The sequence below is a fragment of the Cervus elaphus genome, chromosome 14, assembly GCF_910594005.1.
Source record: "Cervus elaphus chromosome 14, mCerEla1.1, whole genome shotgun sequence".
NCBI lineage: Eukaryota > Metazoa > Chordata > Mammalia > Artiodactyla > Cervidae > Cervus > Cervus elaphus.
In genome coordinates, this window is record NC_057828.1 from 62539941 (window position 1) to 62561410 (window position 21470).

The following is a 21470-nucleotide window of genomic DNA, read 5'->3' on the forward strand; positions in this document are numbered from 1 at the left end:
GGCCTCCTGGGGGTGGTGAGAGACCCCTTTCCTTTTTGTTTGGGTTGGACCCCAGATGTAGAAGGTTAAGTTAATTATACTCCTCAGTATTATTTCTCAGATAGTCCACAATATGATTCATCACTGATCTGGGCAAGGCCCTTCTTCTCTATTATTTTTTTTCTCTTTTATTCTTATTCCTGTTTTCATTCTCCTCCTTCCACAGTCAGCCATTCTAACATGTTTAATGCATATACATTTTGGGATATGTATTTTGAATTTTGTTTTATTGAGGTAAAATTGACAGATAACAGTGTATTGATTTCAGGTATACCATATAGTAATTTCACATTTGTATACAATGCAAAATGATCACCACAATAAGTCTACTTATCACCCATGACCAGTGGCCAAAAAATGTTTTTCTTGTGATGAGAACTTTTAAGGTCTACTCTCATGGCAACTTTCACATGTACAGTAGAGTATTATTATTATTTTCTGTTTTGTTTTAATTAATTATTTATTTTACTTTACAACATTGTATTGGTTTTGCCTTATAGTCACCATTCTGTACATTATTTCTCCACGACTTATTTATTTATTTTATAACTAGAAGTTTGTATCTTTTGCCCCTCTTCACCCATTTCTCCCACCTCCACTCCCTACCTCTGGCAACCACCAACCTGTTCTCTGTATCTATGAACTTGGGTGAGGGGGTTGTTGTTTTTGTTTTGGTATGTGTTCTTTTTTTTAAGCATAGTTTGGTGATGGTGGGATCTTTTTTTTTGTTTGTTTGATTTGTTTATTTTTGGCTATGCTGGGCCTTCACTGCTGCTCAGGCTTTTCTCTAGTTGTGGTGAGCAGGGGCGGCTCTGCAGTTTCGGTGAGCAGGCTTCTCATTGTAGTGGCTTCTCTTGTGGGGTGCAGGCTCTAGGGCCTGAGGGCTTCAGTAGTTGTGGCAGATAGACTTAGTTGCCCCACGACATGTGGGTTCTTCCTGGACCAGGTGTTGAACTTGTGTCCCCTGCATTGGCAGGAGGATTCTTAACCCAGTTGCTAGACCACCTGGGAAGTCCCAGTATGTGTTCTTGAAAATGTAAATTGTTGGTCTATGTGCTTGTATTTTAAATTTATATAAGCAGTGTTATACATCCTTATACATCTAATTCTGTCTGTGTTGTTGTTTTTAACCTAGCCCTCTGCTAACATTTATCCCTGTCGCTCCGTGTTACTCTGGTCCCCTTGGTCCATTGCTCTCAGCAGTTGCATTATCCTCTGAGGTATATGTCTACCTGACTTTACCTCTCCAACTTTCCAGTGATGATCACTGATCTTACTTCCATTTCTCTGCCACCATAAAAAATGCAGGGATGAACATCTTCACACATGGTCCCATATGGATATACTGAGGAATCTGGGGGACATAGACCCAGGAGCAGAGTTGCTGTCTCATGGGGTCTGAACTTAATATGACCAAGTAGTGGCAAGTCTCTCCCTCAACAGCCGTCATAACTATACCCCACCAGCATTGCCCCTAAATCCCCACCAATTTTTGCTAGTCTACCAGTGTAGAGGAATAGCTTTCTATGGTTTCCATTTGCATTTCCTAGATTATGTTGAGTTTGGGCATCTCTTCATTTTCTTGTTAGCCTTTTGATTCTGTTTTATAAACTGCCTGTTTATTATTACATTGAGGTTCTCTTTTCCCGTGATGATTTGCTGAGTTTCCCTGTATCTCTCAGAGAGGCCCCTACTCAACAACACACACCTCTCTGCTGCTGTGGTACCTCCTCTGGGGCAAAGGGACCAATCTGACCACAAAGTCTTCCCACCCTCATCCCGGGAGTCAGGCCTTGGTAATGGCCATAAGCACAATCAGAGTAAAAGGAGGCCCCTTTGTCTGATTCCCTCCGCCAGCCATGCCAGAGCATTGATGTCTGAGGAGACAGGGAACGAGGGGGAAAAAAACTGTTCTTAGGAACTGCTAACCTGCTGTGTCAATTTCATGAGTTAATAAATGACTGGAGAAGGCTTAATTGCATCAGAAGAAATTGAGATCAGCCGGTGCTTAGGCCCTGCTCAATTAACTTGTGCTCCAAAGGGGGCCAAGCAGGGTGCAGAGGGCAGCTGATCGTTAATTACATGTGCTGGTGCCCGCTGCGGCAGGAGTTTCCTGTCACTGTTGGTCCAGGCGGTGAGGGAGATGACCCCGCCTCTGGGTGCTGAAGTCCCTGAGGGCAGGGGTCCTTCAGAGAGAGCACAGACCCCTGGCCTTATGGGGACTGGGAAACCCATTTCCAACACATTCTATCAGGGAGGCTATTTTTTTTTTTTAATTGGAGTTGCTTTACAATGTTGTGTTAATTTCTACTCTTCAGCCAAGTGAATCAGCCATATGTATACATATATCCCCTCTTTTTTGGATTTCCTTCCCACTTAAGTCACCACAGAGCACTGAGTCGAGTTCCCTGTGCTGTATACAGTAGGTTCCCATGAGTTATCTTTTTTATACATGGTAGTGTGTCTGTGTCTATCCTAATCTCCCAATTCATCCCACCCCTCCTTTCCCCCTTGGTATCCATATGTTTGTTCTCTACGTCTGCGTCTCTATTTCTGCTTTGTAAATGAGATCGGATCAGGATGGCTTTTATGTTCCCCCAGCTTTCACTAGAAGAATGGGCTTAAGGTTCCCCATCCTGACCTCTATTAGCTCCTCCCCACCCAGAGACACTGTGTTACCTTTGGTTCTCCACACACTCCCTTCATCCTCCTCCTGGCCTGTTTGCCCGGAGGACACAGAACCCAGATCCAGCCTTGTTATGGGCAGCAGATGATGCCACAGGCTCCACAAGGTCACCCTTACGGAGGTCCCCTGCTGCCTCCAGCCTGAAATCCTCCCAAAGACCTTCGTTCCTGCATCTTTTCCTGAAAGGGCCAGATGGCAAGATTCAAACCTGTTAAAGACACAGATTCTGGGTTCTTCCTCTGGAGATGCTGCCTCAGGAGGTCTGGAGTCTCTGCCTTAATGTGTGGCTCAGGTAGATTGTTACCATCAAACCAATGTGAGAAACGCAGCTTTAGGGACACATTAGCTCCTGGTGAGATAAGGGCAGATGTGCTGGGAGGAGAGACAGCAGGGGCCAAGAGGCTCTGCTCCCAGTGCTTCTCCAGCTCCATCTCTATCTTGCTGTGTGTGGTTAAGTAAGTCACTTGTCCTCTCTGATCTTGATTTCTTCTTCTAGAGAAGTAAAAATGCTGGGGCAAATCTTCTAGAGTTCTTCCATTTCCACGGACCATTTTTCTCTAAAGTAACTGGTTAAGCAGGCATGTTGCATGATTGAGGCCCAAAAAGCAACTTTGATTTTTTCTTCAAATATCCCTTTAGTTTTTATTTTATTTTTATCTTTTCAGTATACCGCTCCATTTATTTAGGCATCTTTAAGTCTTTCAGTAAAATTGTAAAGATTTCTTTTAAAAAAATCCCTATATTGTTGTTGTTCAGTTGCTCAGTTGTGTCCAACTCTTTGCAACCCCCGTGGACTGCAGTACACCAGGCTTCCCTGTCTTTCACTATCTCCTGGAGCTTGCTCAAAGTCATGTCCATTGAGTCAGTGATGCCATCCAATCATCTTGTCCTCTGTTGTCTCCTATATAGCTTGTATTATATGTGTGTGTGTGTGTTCTCGGTTGTGTTTGACTCTTTGAGACCCTCATGGACTGTAGCCTGCCAGGCTCTTCTGTCCGTGCAATTTCCCAGTTAAGACTACTGGAATGGGTTGCCATTTTCTGCTCCAGGGGATCATATACATCTAGGACTTAATAATTTTATCATTATTTTATATGATGTCTTTAAAATTACGTTTTCTGTTTGTTGCTAGTGAAAAGTGATAGTAAGATGACTTAGAGTGTTTCTTCTTTTTCTGTTCTTGGAATGCTTTGTGTAAGATAGGATGATTTCTTTATTAAATGTTTGGTAGGTGTTTCTGGTGAAGCTCTCTGGGCCTGCGTGTTTTTGTTTTTCTTCTTTGTTTTGAAAGTCAACTTCTGATGGTTTGATTTCTTCACGTTATAAGATCTTTCAAGTAATTTACTTCTCCTTGAGGAAATATTGGTAGGTTACATTATTCCATAGATGTATTCATTTCACCTATATATTTAGATTATTGGCATAAAGTTGTTTTTAATACCCTTTAGTTTCCTTATGTTTGCAGCATATGTGGTAATATTCCATTTTCATTTCTCCTAGTCTGTAACTTGTGTTTTGTCTCACTTTCATTGATCAAAATCTACTGGAGGTCTATCACTTTATTTTTTAAAAAATTTCTGTTGGCATATTGTTGGTTTACAGTGTTGTGTTAGTTCCTACTGTACAGTAAAGTGAATCGGTTATTTGTTGTTATTATTGTTCAGTCACTAAGTCATGTCCAACTCTTTGCAGCACCTTGGACTGCAGCTTACCAGACTCCCCTGTCCTCCACTATCTCCCGGGGTTTGCTCAGGATAGTGAAGGACGGGGAAGCCTGGTGTGCTGCAGTTTGCAAAGAGTTGGACACAATTTTGTGACTGATAACAACAGCAACATGTCCATTGAGCTGGTGACACTATCCAACCATCTCATCTTCTGCCACCCTCTTCTTTTGCCTTCAGTCTTTTCCAGCAAAGGGTCTTTAGATTCTTTTCCCATATAGTTCATTATAGAGTATTATGTAGAGTTCCCTATGGTATATAGCATGTTCTTATTAGCTATCTATTTTATATATAGGAGTGTATATATGCCAATCCCAATTTCCAGTTTATCCTCCCCTCACATCCCCTAATGACCATAAATTTGTTTTCTACATTTGTGATTCTGTTTTGTAATTAAATTCATTTGTATGCACTCTTTTAGAAAAAGTATATATATAAACGACATGGTATGATATTTGTCTTTCCGTGTCTAACTTACTTTACTCTATGACAATCTTTAGGTCTATCTATGTTGCTGCAAGTGGCATTATTTTGTTTTTTTCTATGGCTGAGTAAGGGCTTCCCAGGTGACTTAGTGGTAAAGAATCCGCCTGCCAAGCAGAAGACATGGGTTCAATCAGGAAGATCCCCTGAAGAAGGAAATGGCAACTCACTCCAGTATTCTTGCCTAGGAAACCCCATGGACAGAGGAGCCTGGTGGACTCCATAGAGTCTCACAGAGTCAGACATGACTTAGTAACTAAATAACACCAACAGATGACTGAGTAATATTCCATTATCTATATGTACCACATCTTCTTTATCCATTCCTCTCTTGATGGACACTTAGATTGTCTCCATGTCTTGGCTTTTGTGAATACTGCTGCTACGAACATAGCAATGCATGTATCTTTTTGAATTATGTCTTTTCTCTGGGTATATGCCCAGGAGTGGGATTGCTGGGTCATATGGTAGTTCTGTTTTTAGATTTTTAATACTCTCCATATTGTTTTCCATAATGGCTATATGAATTAACATTCCTACCAACAGTGTAGGAGGGTTCCCATTTTTCCACACCCTCTCCAGCATTTATCATTTGTAGATTTTTTGTTAATGGCCATTCTAATTTATCTGAGATGATAGTTTTAATTGTAGTTTTGATTTGCATTTCTCTAATAATTAGGATTTTGAACATCTTTTCATGTGATTTTCAGCTTACATGTATATCTTCTTTAGAGAAATGTATGTTTAGATCTTCTGCCCATTTTTCAAAAATTCATTTATTTTTAATTGGAGGATAATTGCTTTATAACATTTGTGTTGGTTTCTACCATATATAAATGCTGCCTATTTTTGATTGTGTTGTTTTTTTGATACTGAGTTGCATGAGCTGTTTGTATATTTTGGAGATTAATCCCTGTTGGTCAATTCGTTTGCAGATATTTTCTCCTATTCTTTTCATTTTGTTTATGGTTTCCTTTGCTGTGCAAAAGCTTTTAAATTTGATTAGTCCCATTTATTTATTTTTGTTTTTATTTTCATTACTCTAGGAAGTGGATCAAAAAAGATCTTGCTGCAATTTATGTCGAAGAGTGTTCTGCCTATGTTTCCCTCTAAGAGCTTTATAGTTCTGGCCTTACATTTAGATCTTTAATACATTTTGAGTTTATTTTGTGTATGGTATTAGAGAGTATTCTAATTTCATTCTTTTATTTGTAGCTGGCCAGTTTTCCCAGCACCACTTGTTGAAGACACTGTTTTCTGTCCATTGTATAGTCTTGATTCCTTTGTCATAGATTAGGTGACCATAGGTGCATGGGTTTATCTCTGGACTTTCTATTCTGTCCCATTGATCTAATTTCTGTTTTTGTGCCAGCATCATACTGTTGATTACTGTAGCTTGTAGTATAGCCTGAAATCTGGAAGGCCAATTCCTCCAGCTCCATTTTTCTTTCTTAAGATTATTTTGGGTATTCAGGATCTTCTATTTTGTTTCCATACAAATTGTAAAATTGTTTATTCTAATTCTGTGAAAAATACTATTGGTAATTTGATAGGGATTGCATTGAATCTGTTGATTGCTTTGGGATAGTATAGTCATTTTCACAGTATTAATCTGTCTAATCCCAGAACATGGTATTTCTACATCTGTTTGTGTCATCTTTTCTTTCTTTTATCAGTGTCTTATAGTTTTCAGAGTACAGGTCTTTTGTCTCCTTAGGTAGCTCTATTCCTAGGTATTTTATTCTTTTTGATGCCTGGTAAATGGAATTGTTTTTTGAATTTCTGTTTTTGATCTTTCATTTTTAGTGTATAGAAATGATTTCTGTGTATTAAGTTTGTAACCTGCAACTTTACCGAATTCGTAAATGAGCTCTAGTAGTTTTCTTGTAGCATCTTTAGGATTTTCTATACATAATATCACATCATCTGCAAACAGTGACAGTTTTACTCCTTCTTTTCCAATTTGAATTTCTTTTATTTCTTTTTCTTCTCTGATTGCTGTGTCTAGGACTTTCAAAACCATGTTGAATAAAAGTGGTGAGAGTGGATATCCTTGTCTTGTTCCTAATCTTAGAGGAAATGCTTTCAGTTTTTCACCCTTGAGAATGATGTTAGCTATGGGTTTGTCATATATAGCTTTTACTATGTTGAGATATGTTCCCTCTGTGCCCACTTTCTGGAGAATTTTTATCATAAATGGGTGTTGAATTTTGTCAAAAATTTTCTACATATACTGAGATGATTGTATGGTTTTTATTCTTCAGTTTGTTAATGTCATGTATCACTCTGATTGATATATGTATATTGATGAATCCTTGCATCCTTGGGATAAATCCCACTTGATCACGGTATATGATCAAGTATCCCTTTATTTTAAAATGTATTCAGTGGGAGAAATCTGCCCCTGCCCTTATGCCAGGCCCATTGCTTTTTCATTCCCTCCTAGGTGATAGTCTCATAGTCATTCTAAGTTATAGACACAGTTTCAACTCAGAAATTAGAGTGTCAGTCATGAGTGATAATCAAAATACTCCCCATCCAACAGCATTACTCTTCTATCCTCCAGTTTGGATCCGCTGTATTTGGGGCATTGGGCAAAATCCCTTGCTGTCTACATTCCTCCTGCTCTTACCCTCCCTCCCACTATCCTCAAGAGCTGCTGTGAAATGGAGACTTCTTACTGGTTAGAGAGCAGAGGGAGAAGGCAATGGCACCCCACTCCAGTACTCTTGCCTGGAAAATCCCATGGACAGAGGAGCCTGGTGGGCTGCGGTCCATGGGGTCGCACAGAGTCGGACACAACTGAAGCGACTTAGCAGCAGCAGCAGAGAGCAGAGAGTAGCTTTAGACTGGTTCCTGCTTTTGTGAATGCTTTCTGAGGCTTTTCTGAGGTTTCCTGATGGGCGCTTAACCCAGGCAAACACACCATCTCTATTCCTGGCCTTCTTGGCAACTCCTTGCTCAGCCCCTGGGGCATCTGGAGGCCACCTGTGGCCTCCTCAACTGGGGTCTTCTCACGCCTCCAGGTGGCACTACTGGGCAGGACTCAAGACAACGAGCCCTGCCAGCTCCATGACCCTCCTGTCTCTTTTGCTGGTTGGAGTGAGAGATTCATGGCTCAGCAACAGCTCTTGCCAAGGAAATCTTCCTCACCAATTCTTCACCAGATTACTGACCCATCTCTCTTTTACAAAGCACTCATGAATCCTGACTTAATGAACATGAATCTGAGCAAACTCCAGGAGACAGTGAAGGACAGGGAAGCCTGGTGTGCTGCAGTCCATGGGGTCACAAAGAGTCTGGCATGACTTAGCGACTGAACAACAACGTGAACCCTGAAGCAGATTTGCATCCCCATGTGTGTTTCCCTGCACATGGCCAGGGAGGAGAGACCTATTCCAAACTCACTTTAGTCTTCTGATGTCAACCCATTGGCATCTCAGTCAACACTTAGGTGGGAAGAGTCCCACTCTGACATCCAGCTACACACGACATACATTTTCATATGAGTGAAAACATCTTTTAGAAGAGAAAGCCTGAGTGTCCAGAACATCCAAGGCAGGCACTGAAGACTTTGTTAAGGCCTAGATCTAGAAGGAGGTGAAGGCAGGGATGGAGCACCTCTGCAGGTGACCAGCTGCTTTCTCAACTTCTCTGGGAGCTCTGTTCCTGAGACCTGCTGAACTCAGATAGGTGCCAGTCATTGAGGCATGAAAATGTCTGTGCTTTGGCCTCCAGCTTCCTGCTGAGCCAGAGATCCTGTGGGTTGTCAGCTCTGTCCCCATGGAAGGTGGCTCAGCACACCCCATTCATGGTTAGGTTCCCTCCCTAATCAAAACACACACCCAGCGCAGCAGGCTCTCCTCGGGACAGTGAGCAGCAGCCCAGCATCACCATCGGGGGCGCCCTTCCTCTCCCCACCGCCCCCCACATCCCATTCCTAAGTCAGGCCCAGATGCTCCTCTAAATAAGGTTGAGTGATAAAGAATTTTGGCTTGAAGGGATGCCCAATAATTTGCCTGCACTGGATTCCTCGGTGGGTCTCACCTCCTCCACCTCCATCAGCATGTCAGCATGAACTTATCCATCCAAGTGTCTGGTTGGCATGTTGGCCTGATGAGTTGGAGTATTGGAGTAAGAGAAAGGTGTGAGCAGCTCTGGGCACTAGGAATACAGACAGTTCCAGGAAAGAATGGGGTAAGGGGATGGGAAAGAAGTATATGGGGCCAGAGTGAGAGAGATCAGCTATGCAGCCGAAAGGGACATGTCCGCCAGGGGACAGGGCAGCATTCTCCAGCAGGAGCATGAAGGAGGAACCGGACTCCCTTCTCGCATTGAGCCTCGCTCCCCAGAGCAGGAGGTTGCTCTTGTCCTGATGCTGTGTCGGGCAGAGGGTTCCAGGCAGTGACACGAAGGAAGGAAAGGATGTGGCCTTAGAGGTCTGAGCCTAGGTCCTCAGGCTGGGGAGACCTCAGACCCAGGCAGCCATGGAGGTCAGGAAACAAGCCTCCTTGGGGGTGTCCACTCCAGAGTCCTGGGGTCACAGCTAGGTGCCAGCGTGTACCGGTCTGTCCTCTCAGCCTCCCCTCCAGCTCTCACTGACCTTCTTCCCCTCCCTTCTCTGGCAGGAACTGATGCCCTTGGCCATGATGCGCCCCCAGCTGCTGTCTGCTCAGGCACAGCCGGCGTGACTGGGCTTGTCACTGGTCCAGCTGGTTCACGTAAGTGTGAGGCACGGGAGAAGGTGCCTGGATGCTAGGTGGAGAGAGGTGCTGATGGAAAGGGAGCTCCAGAAAGTCCTGGTCACAGAGGGCGGGCCCGGGGCTCTGCAGTTGGCAACAGCTTTTGTTCTCTTTGGCTGCCCTCAGCCCCTGAGTTGGTCCCCACTGAATCCGTTCTGTCCAGGCCCTGCGAGGGTACACAGGGACCTTCTTCTCAAACCCTCAGGAAATTAATCAGGCAAGAGATGTGGCAGAAACTCCACAGCACTGGCCCTTCAGTCCTGACTCAGACATTTGCTATTATATGACTTTAGGCAAGTCATCATGATGCTGTTAAAGTGCCGCACTCAATATGCCAGCAAATGTGGAAAACTCAGCAGTGGCCACAGGACTGGAAAACATCAGTTTTCATTCCAGTCCCAAAGAAGGGCAATGCCAAAGAATGTTCAAACTATCATACAATTTCGCTTATTTCACACACTGTTATGCTCAAAATCCTTCAAGCTAGGCTTCAACTGTATGTGAACTAAGAACTAGATGTACAAGCTGGATTTAGAAAAGGCAGAGGAACTGGAGGTTAAATTGCCAACATCTGTTGGATCATAGAAAAAACAGGGAATTCCAGAAAAACATCTGCTTCATTGACTACGCTAAAGCCTTTGACTGTGTGGATCACAACCAACTGTGGAAAATTCTTACTAGATCACCTTACCTGCCTCCTGAGAAACCTGTATGCAGGTCAGGAAGCAACAGTTACAACCAGACAAGGAACAATAGACTGGTCCAAAATTGGTCAAGAAATACGTCAAGCCTGTATATTGTCACCCTGCTTATTTAATTTATACACATAGTACATCATGAGAAATGCCAGGTTGGATAAAGCACAAGCTAGAATCAAGATTGCCAAGAGAAATATCAATAACCTCAGATATGCAGATGACACCACCCTAATGGCAGAAAGCGAAGAGGAACTAAAGAACCTCTTGATGAAGGTGAAAGAGGAGAGTGAAAAATCTGGCTTAAAACTCAACATTCAAAAAACAAGGATCATGGCATCCAGTCCCATCACTTCATAGCAAATAGACAGGGGAAAAATGGGAACAGTGATAGACTTTATTTTCTTGGCTTCCAAAATGACCTTGGACAGTAACTGCAGCCATGAAATTAAAAGACTCTCCTTATAAGAAAAGCTATGACCAACCTAGACAGCATGTTAGAAAGCAGAGACATCACTTTGCCAACAAAGGTCCATATAGTCAAAGCTATGGTTTTTCTAGTAGTCATGTTCAGATGTGAGAGTTAGACCATAAAGAAGGCTGAGTGCCGAAGAATTGATGCTTTCACACTGTGATGCTGGAGAAGACTTGATAGTCCCTTGGACAGCAAGGAGATCAAACCAGTCAAACCTAAAGGAAATCAACCCTGAATACTCATTGAAAGGGCTGATGCTGAAGCTTCAATACTTTGGCCACCTGATGCAAAGAGGCAACTCATTGGAAAAGACCCTGATGCTGGGAAAGACGGAGAGCAGGAGGAGAAGAGGCAACAGAGAATGAGATGGTTGGATGGCCTCACTGACTCAATGGACATGAGTTTGAGTGAACTCCAAGGGATAGTGAAGGACAGGGAAGCCTGGTGTGCTGCAGCCCGTGGGGTCGTAAGGAGTCAGACACAACTTAGTGACTGAACAACAGATAGAATTGAATCCAGCAAGGAACCAAAACCTGTGTGATGAACATCAGGCATGAGTGAAATTGTAGCTTGCCCTCCATCTCCTATTGTTGACAGTCCTTCAGCTCTACCGTCTCCCATCTCCTCTTCCTTCTCCAGTCAGTAACTCTTCTTGCCTGTTCCCTGAATGCCAGCCCCTGAATGCCAGTTGTTGTACTACTGTACTTTTCAAGGTACTCTAGTGTAAGATTAAAAATGTTTTGTGTTGTTTTTACATATTGTTTGTGTGAAAAGTATTATAAACCTATTGCAGTACACTGTGGCTCAGGCGGTAAAGCATCTGTCTACAATGGGGGAGACCTGGGTTCGATCCCTGGGTTGGGAAGATTCCCTGGAGAAGGAAATGGCAACCCACTCCAGTACTCTCGCCTAGAAAATCCCATGGACGGAGGATCCTGGTCCGTGGGGTCGCAAAGAATCGGACAAGACTGAGCGACTTCACTCACTCACTCACTGTATAGCCAGTTGTGTTAGTTGGGTACCTAGGCTAACTTTGTTGGACTTAACGAACAAATTGGACTTAATGATTGTGCTCTAGAACAGAAGGCATTCGTGTGTAGGAGAAAAGAATAAGAAAGAAAGTGAAGTCGCTCAGTCATGTCTGACTCTTTGCAACTCCATGGACTGTAGCCTACCAGGCTCCTCTGTCCATGGGATTTTCCAGGCAAGAGTACTGGAGTGGGTCGCCATTTCAGACTTACTGTAAACTGTAGAACGAAAGCTGTTTAGGTTCAGAGTTGTTGTGATTATTTACATCTATTTGCAAAGAGAAAATAAGCCCAGCTGAAATCATAAAGAGCCTGTGGGGGTGGGAATTGAAATACTAAGCTGCACCACCAGGACTGGACCATCCAGGAGGCTGGCAGGGACTTGGCTAGCTGACTACATGCACTTTACATGTCCCTTCTTGGTTTACGACTGTGAGGCCAGACTTAAGCGGTCACAGAATGTCTGGGTCTCTGTTTTCTGCACATAGAACCATGTGTGAAGGGTATCTTAGAGTTTACAAGGGGCCGTAGTATATGTAAATCATTTTATTCACAGTCATACTCGTAAGCTGCATTTTTTCGTAATCTCTCTTTTACAAATGAAAAAGAAGGCCAGCTTCCAAGATGGGGTGCCTGCTAAGTGGCACATTTGGGCTTTGGAGGGGCCTTCAGCCCCATGGCTCCGCCTGCACTGCCGGGCTCCCCTTTCCAGGCCACTTCTGCTTTGCAGCCTTCACAGTGCTGAAAGACGGAGGCCAGGCGTGGAGGCCAGAGAAGGAAGGGCGCTCTTCCTGTGTGGTTTCATAATTCCCTGCTTCCTAAAGCAGCCTGGGCATATCCCGGGAGACCAGGCCAAGACTTTCAGGAGAGTGGGCCACTGCTGCCTCCTCCAACCTCAGGTCGCTCGCTAGGCCTCTCTGTCTCTCTCTTTTGGTTTTTTTTTTTTTCTCCCAATTATTTTTATTAGTTGGAGGCTAATTACTTTACAATATTGTAGTGGTTTTTGCCATACATTGACATGAATCAGCCATGGATTTACATGTGTTCCCCATCCTGAACCCCCCCTCCCACCTCCCTCCCCATCCCATCCCTCTGGGTCATCCCAGTGCACCAGCCTTGAGCACTTGTCTCATGCATCCAACCTGGACTGGTGATCTGTTTCCCTCTCTGTCTCTTGAGCCATCTCAGGGGTGAGCAGTCCAGTGAAGCAGGAGAAGGAGGAGTGATGTTGTTGTGATGGTGTATAAGTCCTCCCAAGGCTAAGGTTCACCTTTGCACCCCACCTCCCAACAAACGCCCCAGTGAACCCTGAAGCATGGCTCACCACACATTTCAGCAGTCAAACCAGTTTCCAACAAGGATGCTCTGACTGCAGATGAGACTTGAGTGGAGAGATACACTGCCCTCTGGTGGTCGATCAGGGTCATTACTGCCAGGCCTGTAAAAGAAACGCTATATGGGGAAGGATGTATATGAATGTGTTCGTCGCTCAGTTGTGTCGGATTCTGCGACCCTATAGCCTGAAGCCCGCCAGGCTCCTCTGTCCATGCACTTTTCCAGGCAAGAATACTGGAGTGGGTTGCCATGCCCTCCTCCAGGGGATCATCCCCAACCCAGGGATCGAACCCAGGTCTCCTGCATTGCAGGCACATTCTTTACCATCTGAGCCACCAGGAAAGCCCATATGGGGAAGTGATTACTTTTATTAAGTGCCTGCTGTGTGCCAGGCACTATGTATAATGCTGCAGGATAGGATAGAGTATAAGTTGCAACTCCTGACCCCAGAGGACTCATAATTTAGCGCAGGAGTCACGATGTTCCCACACGAAAGTTGACAAGCATTGCACCAAGATAGGATTTGAAAAGTGGCACCTGGAAAGGCATTACAGTAGAAGTGCGGAAAGAGAGATTGCATCATGATGAGGCAGTTGGGGAAGGCTTCTCAGAGCTTTGAAGGATGGGCAGAATTGAAACAGATGGAAAAAGTGAGAGATCATGGTCTCCCCTACTGAAACCCTTCAGGAGCCCCCATTTTCTCCATGGAGCTTAAATCCCATGTCCTTGCCTGCCTTCCAGCCTCTCCTGCTTCATGCCTACCCCCAGCCTTCCTGGATCCTTACGGTTCCTGAGAACTGTGTGTTACCCCTGTGTTCTTTCACACTCCTGAACTAGGCATTCTGCCCTCTGCACCTTGTCTGCAGGACAAGCCCCCACACAGCATTTGGAAGTCTGTTCATGGGACATAACGTGTTCTCTGGAATTTTTCCCCAAGTAGGTAGCTGTCCCCTCCTCTGTGTTCTCACAGCCCCTGGTCTGTGCATCTCTGATTCATAAAGTATATCAAGTATCTTTCTATATCACTAGGCAATGCGTGTCTTAAGAATTGGGACTATCTGATGGGCAGAGGATTCCTGCAGAGCTGGGGGGAAGGGGGGACAATGGGCAGTGAGAAGGGAAAGATAAATTGGTGGTGAGCATGCAGGGAAGTTGGGGAAGGAAAAGTCACTGAAGCTCAGTCTAAATTAAGTCTGCACCCAGATAAATGTGTCCTGAAGGCAACGCAGTGCCAGGAAGGCTCTGGAATAAGAGGGGTGAAGGGCTGACTGTAGGTGATGTGAAGACAAAACCAGTGAAATCTTTTAGGAACCCATTGCACCAGTGCAAGTATGCGGTACACAGTCATAACTGGTGTGAAGAATAGAAGACTGGAAGAAACCACACAATTGGAGGATTTGAAAGTCTAGGCAGGGACTTCCCTGGTAGTCCAGTGGTTAAGAATCCAACGCAGGGGACACAGGTTCCATCCCTGGTTCAGGAAGATCCCACATGCCACGGAGCAGCTAAGCTTCTGTGCCACAACTACTGAACTGAAACTCACATGCCTGGAGCCCATGCTCTGCAGTAAGAGAAGCCGTGTCAGCGAGAAGCCTGTGCACCCCTCACCGCAGCTAGAGAAAGCCCGTGCGCAGCAAAGAAGACCCAGCGCAGCTTAAAATAAACATTTATTTTTATTTGTTATTAAAATAAACCTTTAACGTTTATTTTAAAGATTAAAAATAAATGCTTATTTATCAACAAATAAACATTTTAAAAGAAGAAACTCTGGGCACCTAGGGGAATACGCCACAACCTTGTCAAACTCCAATGTGCAGATAATCACCCGGGGCCTTGTTAAAATACATGTTCTGACTCCTTTGGCCGGTGGAGAGGCCTGAGATGCTACGTATCTAACCAGCTCCCAGGTGCTGCCTGGACTGGTCCACAGACCACACTGTGAGCGTCTCTGAGTGAGCTGGAAGCAGTGCCGAGTGCCTGCCGGGCTCTAGGAGCACAGTGGTGAGGAGCAGATGGTGTCTCTGGGTGAGGAAAGGTGCCCCTTCCCCAGGTGAACACAGTGGGGCACATGACTTCCTGAGCAGCTGGTGTTCCAGTCCCTGCTTGCCCTTTGAGAGAGAGACAACCTATAAAACCCTCTGTGGCAGCTCCAGTAGAACCAGTAACTCAGAGGTCGGCAGAGGTTGGGGAGCCCACTGGAAGAGAGGGTAATGACTGTCATAACTGGGTTCAAGCTGCAAGCTGGAGACTCAGATCTGGGACCAGTGGGCCTGCTGATGACAGAGCACAAGATGGGAGAGCCAGGTGAGGTGAGGTGGGGCGCAGGGACTAATCTCCCCCTTGGGGCCTTTTCCAAGATGACGCTCTTCTAACACCATCTCCGTCTCTTTTGCTGTCTTGCAGGCCACCGTTCCCTTTATGAACGTAAGTGCTTGCCGTCATTCTGTCCTCGAGATGCCAAGCCTCCTCCTACCCTCCTGCTCCATTGGCACAGCCAGCCTTGGCCCCTGTGTGCCTCAGGGGGGTCAAGAATCTTCGTTCAGTGACCTGAAAGGGGAGTCAGCCTTCAGACAGCCTCACATCCAGAGCATGCCTCTGCCCCACCCAGCCCCCCTTAGCAGGACCCGTCTCCCCAGCCTTGCCCCAACCTTCCAGGAGCCAGAATGTGCCTGCTGGCTCCCTCTGAGCTCGCCTTGCCCTTGTTTCCCACAAGAGTTGGAAGGAGAGGAGAGATGCCACCCAAACGTGGGTTATTTGGAGCCAGGGCAGAACCAAGTAGAACTTCTGAGGCTCAGACCCCGTGCCTTCCACCTATGTCAAGGGCTCGGGCACCATGGGTGTTTGTGCCCCAGAGGGCGTAGTTAAGAGCCTGGCCACTGGGGGTGAACCAGGCTGGGTGGAATCTCGGCCAAATCAAGTAGAGCCTCAGCTCATTGTGAGTAAAGCAGGGATAATTAACAACTATCTTGAAAGGTGATTTTGAAGGTTCACGGAGATAACCAAGGGAGTGCTCAGCACAGTGCCTCACCTAAGTCCTCAGAAACAGAAGCTATTTATTCTCTGTGTCTTGGTCCCATGGGGTGGTGGGGGGGAAGGACCAAGGTCAGGGGTTGAGCATGATGTAGGGGGAGGGGAGAGGAGAATTAAAGCAGAAAGACAGCAAGAACCTTTGAAACTAGATGGAAACAGGGAGCAGAATTACACCCCCAGTCAGCTCTCTGCCGCCTCTCTTCCCTCCCACAGCTGTAAGTCCCCCAGGTTAGGCTGGCCTGGCGGCTCTGTCTGCAGGAAACTCCTGGCGTCCCAGTCCCCGGGGCCCTCCCTGCTCTCAGGTGCCCCCCTCCCCACCACGCCTCCAGCTGAGAAAGGTGAGCTGCCCTCACCTCTCCCCACACGTCTTTGCAGAGTTTGATGGGGCGTCGGGCGGATGACAGCGGGAACGGTTGTGATCACTGGCGGAATCCTAGCTACGGTCATCCTCCTCTGCATCATTGCCGTCCTGTGCTACTGTAGGCTCCAGGTCAGTGCCCGGGGCCCGGGGCCACAGGCCGCCAGCAAACCACCTCCCCGCCGTGGGGGCGACAAAGCCCCAAGCCCGGAAAGTGGGAGGCTTAAGTCGAGGGGGCTGGACCTTGCGGGGCGGTCAGAAGGGAGCTTTCCCTCACAGCCTGCACACTCTGGGCAGCCGAGAGAGTGAGCTAGGAAAGCACCAGGTCCTTATGTGGTGTCTCCCGCAGGTCTGAGATTTCAGGATTAGTGGGAAGGACACCGCTGTGGGGAAACTGAAAGCAGCTCCCAGCACCCCAGCCTGGGCTCAGTAGAATCTGCATGTCCCTCCCTCTCTGCCTCCCCACTTCTCTCAACCATGTGCGTGCTAAGTCACTTCAGTCGTGTCTGACTCTTTGCAACCCCATGGACTGTAGCCCACCAGGCTTCTCTGTCCATGGGATTCTCCAGGCAAGAATACTGGAGTGGGGTACCATTTCCTTCTCCAGGAGATCTTTCCCACCTAGCGATCGAACCCGCACCTCTTAAGTCTCCTGCATTGGCAGGTGGCTTCTTTACCCCTAGCGCCACCTGGGAAGCCTCTCAACAGCCACCTGGAGTTAATACACAGGAAGTAGGTGGAGGAAGTGAGAAGAACTGATCTTTCGGGGCCGGGAGGACTTCGCTATGGACTGTGGGCGCCTGGTGTTGACTTGTGTCTCCAGGGTTGACCAAGGGCCCCGTGCGGGGTCCTCGGCGGAGCAGGGGCGCGGGTGTCTGCGCATACCCAGAGCGGGGCACCCGCCCTCAGGCAGCCCTCCTCTCTCTCTCCCCAGTATTACTGCTGCAAGAAGGGCGGAGCGGAAGATGCAGACGAGGAAGAGGAGGAGGAGCACGACCTGCCCGCACACCCCAGAGGCCCCGCCTGCAATGCCTGCAGCTCCCAGGCCCTGGACGGCCGAGGCAGCCTGGCGCCTGTCCCCGGCGAGCCCTGCGGCCAGCCGTGCAGGGTGGCGGCCGGCCACTGCACTGCCTGCTCCCCATACAGCTCCCCCTTCTACATACGGACGGCTGACATGGTGCCCAATGGGGGTGGAGGCGAGAGGCTCTCCTTTGCTCCCACCTACTACAAGGAGGGGGGACCCCCATCTCTCCAAGTGGCAGCGCCCCAGAGTTACCCGGTGACGTGGCCAGGCTCTGGGCGCGAGGCCTTCACCAATCCAAGGGCTATTAGTACAGACGTGTAACCCCTTTCACCTCCGATCCCCCCCAGCACTGCTGCCCTCCACCAGGATCATCAATGGGGACAGCAGATAACCCCTCCCACAGCCTGCAAGGACCTTCTGTTTTTCTGGCTCTCCTTGCCCCACGGTGGAAGGCTCACCCGGATTCAGGCTGTTGAGGGCATTGAGTACCAGGGCAGGGGCTGGCCCCATGGCCCAGAGGAAGGGGGCCTGACAGGTCGTATTGGCCACCTGTCGGTTTCTCTGTTGGGACTTTCCTCTGGCCAGGCCAGCATGGCCACAGCCCTTGCACTTCCCTCTGTCCCCTGGCTTTGCCAGACTCTGAGGAGAGGAGCAGGAGCATCAGGGGCAGCTAAGCAAAGGCTCCGGAGGTCTCCCGAGACCTTGGGGGATGAAAGGAGAAAGTGGGGGGTGGTGTGGCGAGGGCAAGGGGAGAGGCCAGACCTGAGGCCTTGGCAGAACTCGAGAAGGGTGGGGAAGGATTGAAGGGCTTTTTCGGGACTTGCTTGCCGCAATGAATCCAAGAGCTAGTTCACCATCTAGTTTTGTACTTCAGCTTCCTAGAGACTGCAGTCCCTGTAGCTGTTCCAACACAGATGTTACTTCCCGAACATGCTTGTATTTGCCCCCCATCCTCATGGAACATAGCGACTGGACTTTAAAGGCCATGGCATACGGTTATTCGCAGGGAATGCACCCAACATGGACGTCTAGCCTTGTCTCCCCACAAATCCTTTCTCTGCCTTGGGAACCAGCTGTCCCAGCTGTTGAAACTTTTCCAAGTTTTGTTACTAGAGTCTGAGTAGCTTAGTGAAGGAGAGCCTGCCGATGGTGTCTGGGGCCCTGGTCTGCCATGCTGAGTGTGGTGCCTCAGTGTGGCCCTGCAAGGACCTGTGCACTCCCAGGTGTATTCACACACACATCTGTCACCACCAAGTGTGTACACACTGGCCTGTCCCCACCTGGTGTGTGCACACACACACACGCCTGTTACCGCCAGGTGTATGCACACATACCATCACCACCAGCGCATACCAGGGCTCTGCCACCTTCAGGAACCACAGAGCAGAAGAGTGACGTGCCAACTAGAAAGAAAAGTCTGTCTTCAGACAGCGGGAGTGACAGGTGATCAGGGTGGCGGCCACGGCAGCCAGCTGGTGGTTACAGGAAGCGCCTGCGGAGTCTCCCATGAAACGACGCTGCCGCATGGAAGCCCCTCCAGAGACCCGGTGTCCTACCTGGGCATCCAGCCGTGAGGCCACAGACCAGCACCCCGCCTTTCCACCAGGGACGGCAGCGCTGGCTCCAAGGATGGGGGCAGATTTGACTCGGCAAGCAGATTCCACACTGGCCACTATTCCCTCTGCTGACCCAACCCCTAGTCTCTGAACGAGGGCCTGTTTATTGCTGGGTCGCTCTGGCCCCAAGTCCAGATCCCAGATATAACTCAGCTGTGGCCTTATGCTGTTTGTGTGGCTGCATCTGATGAGTGTCCCAGTTGCCGTAAGGGGTGGCTGCCCACCCCCCTTTTAAGGGCATTAGTAACCCCCAGCCTCTCTTGAGTCATTGCAGTGTGTGGGACAAGAAGGGAGCAGGCCCCTTGCCTGGTTTTTGTTGAATTTTGATTTTTGCATCTGAGAAAGGGAGGGTGCAGCTGGGGGAGGAGTGAAGGGGAAGAGAATTTGCCACACCTTTGCATCCTTCTGGGCACTTGTCACCTTGCATCTCAATCTGAAATCAAGGCTCACTGGGTTGAGAGCCAGAGGAGCTGGGGTCTGGCCACACTTGGGTTACTCTGGGTCCTCTGAGGACTGATCCCTTATCTCCTCTGAGACCCCATTTCCTCCAGGGAAATGGGACTCGCCCAGATGGACTCTGAGGGCTCTTTAGTGCTCCAGGAAGCCAGGATTCCCTGAAAAGTCCTGCCAACCAGACCACTGTCTCTCTCGCCCCAGTCCTGGCAGGGGGCTGGATACACTTTCCAATTGCCTGATCCTGTGTGCACGGATGCATGTTGATGGATCCAAGACCACAGTACATTGCAGGATTAGCTGGTGAAACAATTTTAACATCAGAAAAAAGCCAACATGTTTGACTCTCCTACTGGGTGACTTCAAGTTCTCTGCTACTAGGAAGCAGCTCTCAGTGGGGGTAAGCAGCTCTGTCTCCGAGAGCCCGGAGGGACCAGCTTAGGGACAGTGGCTTTCACATCCCCATACCCATCCCACTGCCAGCCCTTCCTGGGCTAAGCACACCCATTGACATGAGCTGCTGGGCCTGGCCACCCTAGCTGCCTCCTGATGACCAGCCCCAGTGCCTTGCTGCCCTGGGGTTCTACAGCTGCACAACCACATCAGGGGCTGTCTCTCCTTACCCCAAAAATTCCAGTACCTCCCACCTTCAGAGAAGTCAAGACCCAGTCAACTCTCACGTGCTTCTTGGCCCTCATCTATTGAGATCCCAGAGTGAAAAGCATCTCCGTACAGTCCCTCTCTCCTCCCAGAGCTTCCCCAGCCTCAATCAACCCACAAGTCAACATCTGAGTTTGGGGCGTTGGAGAGATGGTGGCCACGGCTCCCCCTGCCCCGACCGCCCCACACTGCTCCGGGCACAGCCTCGAGGTTGCCCGCCAGCCTCCGAGCAGCTGTGAGGACCTTGCCTGTGCAAGAGGAAGCTCACCCCACTCCACCGCACTGTACTTTTTAGCCGCTGAGTCTGTGCTCTGGGACACTGTTCGGACACTTTTCAAGCTGCACCCTAAAGAGGAAGCGGAGAGGCGGGGACCCCCTGCTCTCGCGGACGTTTCTCTCCACTGCTCCTGCTACAGAGTTCTTGTCCTGCATCTTTGATAACTTGGAGTCACAACCAAGCAAATGTCCAAAATAAAGGAGGAATTTGAAATAGAAACCCCCGCAGGGTCCTCCGTGCTTTACCTGGGGGAAGGGGCAGCGGGGCACAGATTGAAGAGTGAACGCCCCCTTCTCAGCGCCCAGAGTGTCCTTTCTCTGCACTGAGGTCTGCCAGCTTCCTCTCCCTTCTGGCTTCCCTCTGCCATGCCCCCCCCCCCACCCCCCATCCCTTTTCTTGCCTCGATCAGAGCTTACTTCCAGGAGGGATGTGTCATGTGTTGGGAAAGGGGATTGAAGCCTGGCTGCTGCTGCCCCATGAGGTGGAAGGAGGCTTCGGCCAATGGTGGGGAGCCTCCCTGGGGAGCAGCCTGCCCCCCAAGCCTCACTGTCCAGGCCCCTGGTGTCCCCCCTGTAGTTTGCCTTAAGTCCCTAACTCTGAGGCCTGAGGAGACCCTGACAACCTGAGGGGGGAAGGCCAGAGAATCTGGGGACCCGCTCCTGAGCTCAGCAGGGATGGTGATATCAGGGGAGGCGAGCAGTGAGGACCAGAGAGCCAGGGCAGAGGTTCTGGGTGAAAGGGGGTGGTCTGGGAGGACGAGGTTGAAGCTGGATCTGTGCATATGCCTGTGAGTGTGTGTGAGAGAGAAAAAGAGAGACACCCATGCCTGGTCTCAGGACCAAACAGCC

General features: G+C 48.3%; 1 protein-coding gene across 3 annotated transcripts in view; it reads left to right on the forward strand.

Annotated features, from left to right (window-relative positions):
- Nucleotides 1-20835, forward strand: part of FAM163A (family with sequence similarity 163 member A) — a 94065-nt gene extending 73230 nt beyond the window's left edge. For all 3 annotated transcript variants that reach the window (XM_043924478.1, XM_043924477.1, XM_043924476.1), the window contains exons 2-5: nt 9558-9650; nt 15608-15628; nt 16610-16724; nt 17527-20835. In XM_043924478.1, the coding sequence (XP_043780413.1) occupies nt 16632-16724; nt 17527-17937 (504 nt within the window). In that variant the 5' untranslated portion in view covers nt 9558-9650; nt 15608-15628; nt 16610-16631 and the 3' untranslated portion in view covers nt 17938-20835. The remainder of the gene's footprint in view (nt 1-9557; nt 9651-15607; nt 15629-16609; nt 16725-17526) is intronic.
- Nucleotides 20836-21470: the final 635 nt, after the last annotated feature.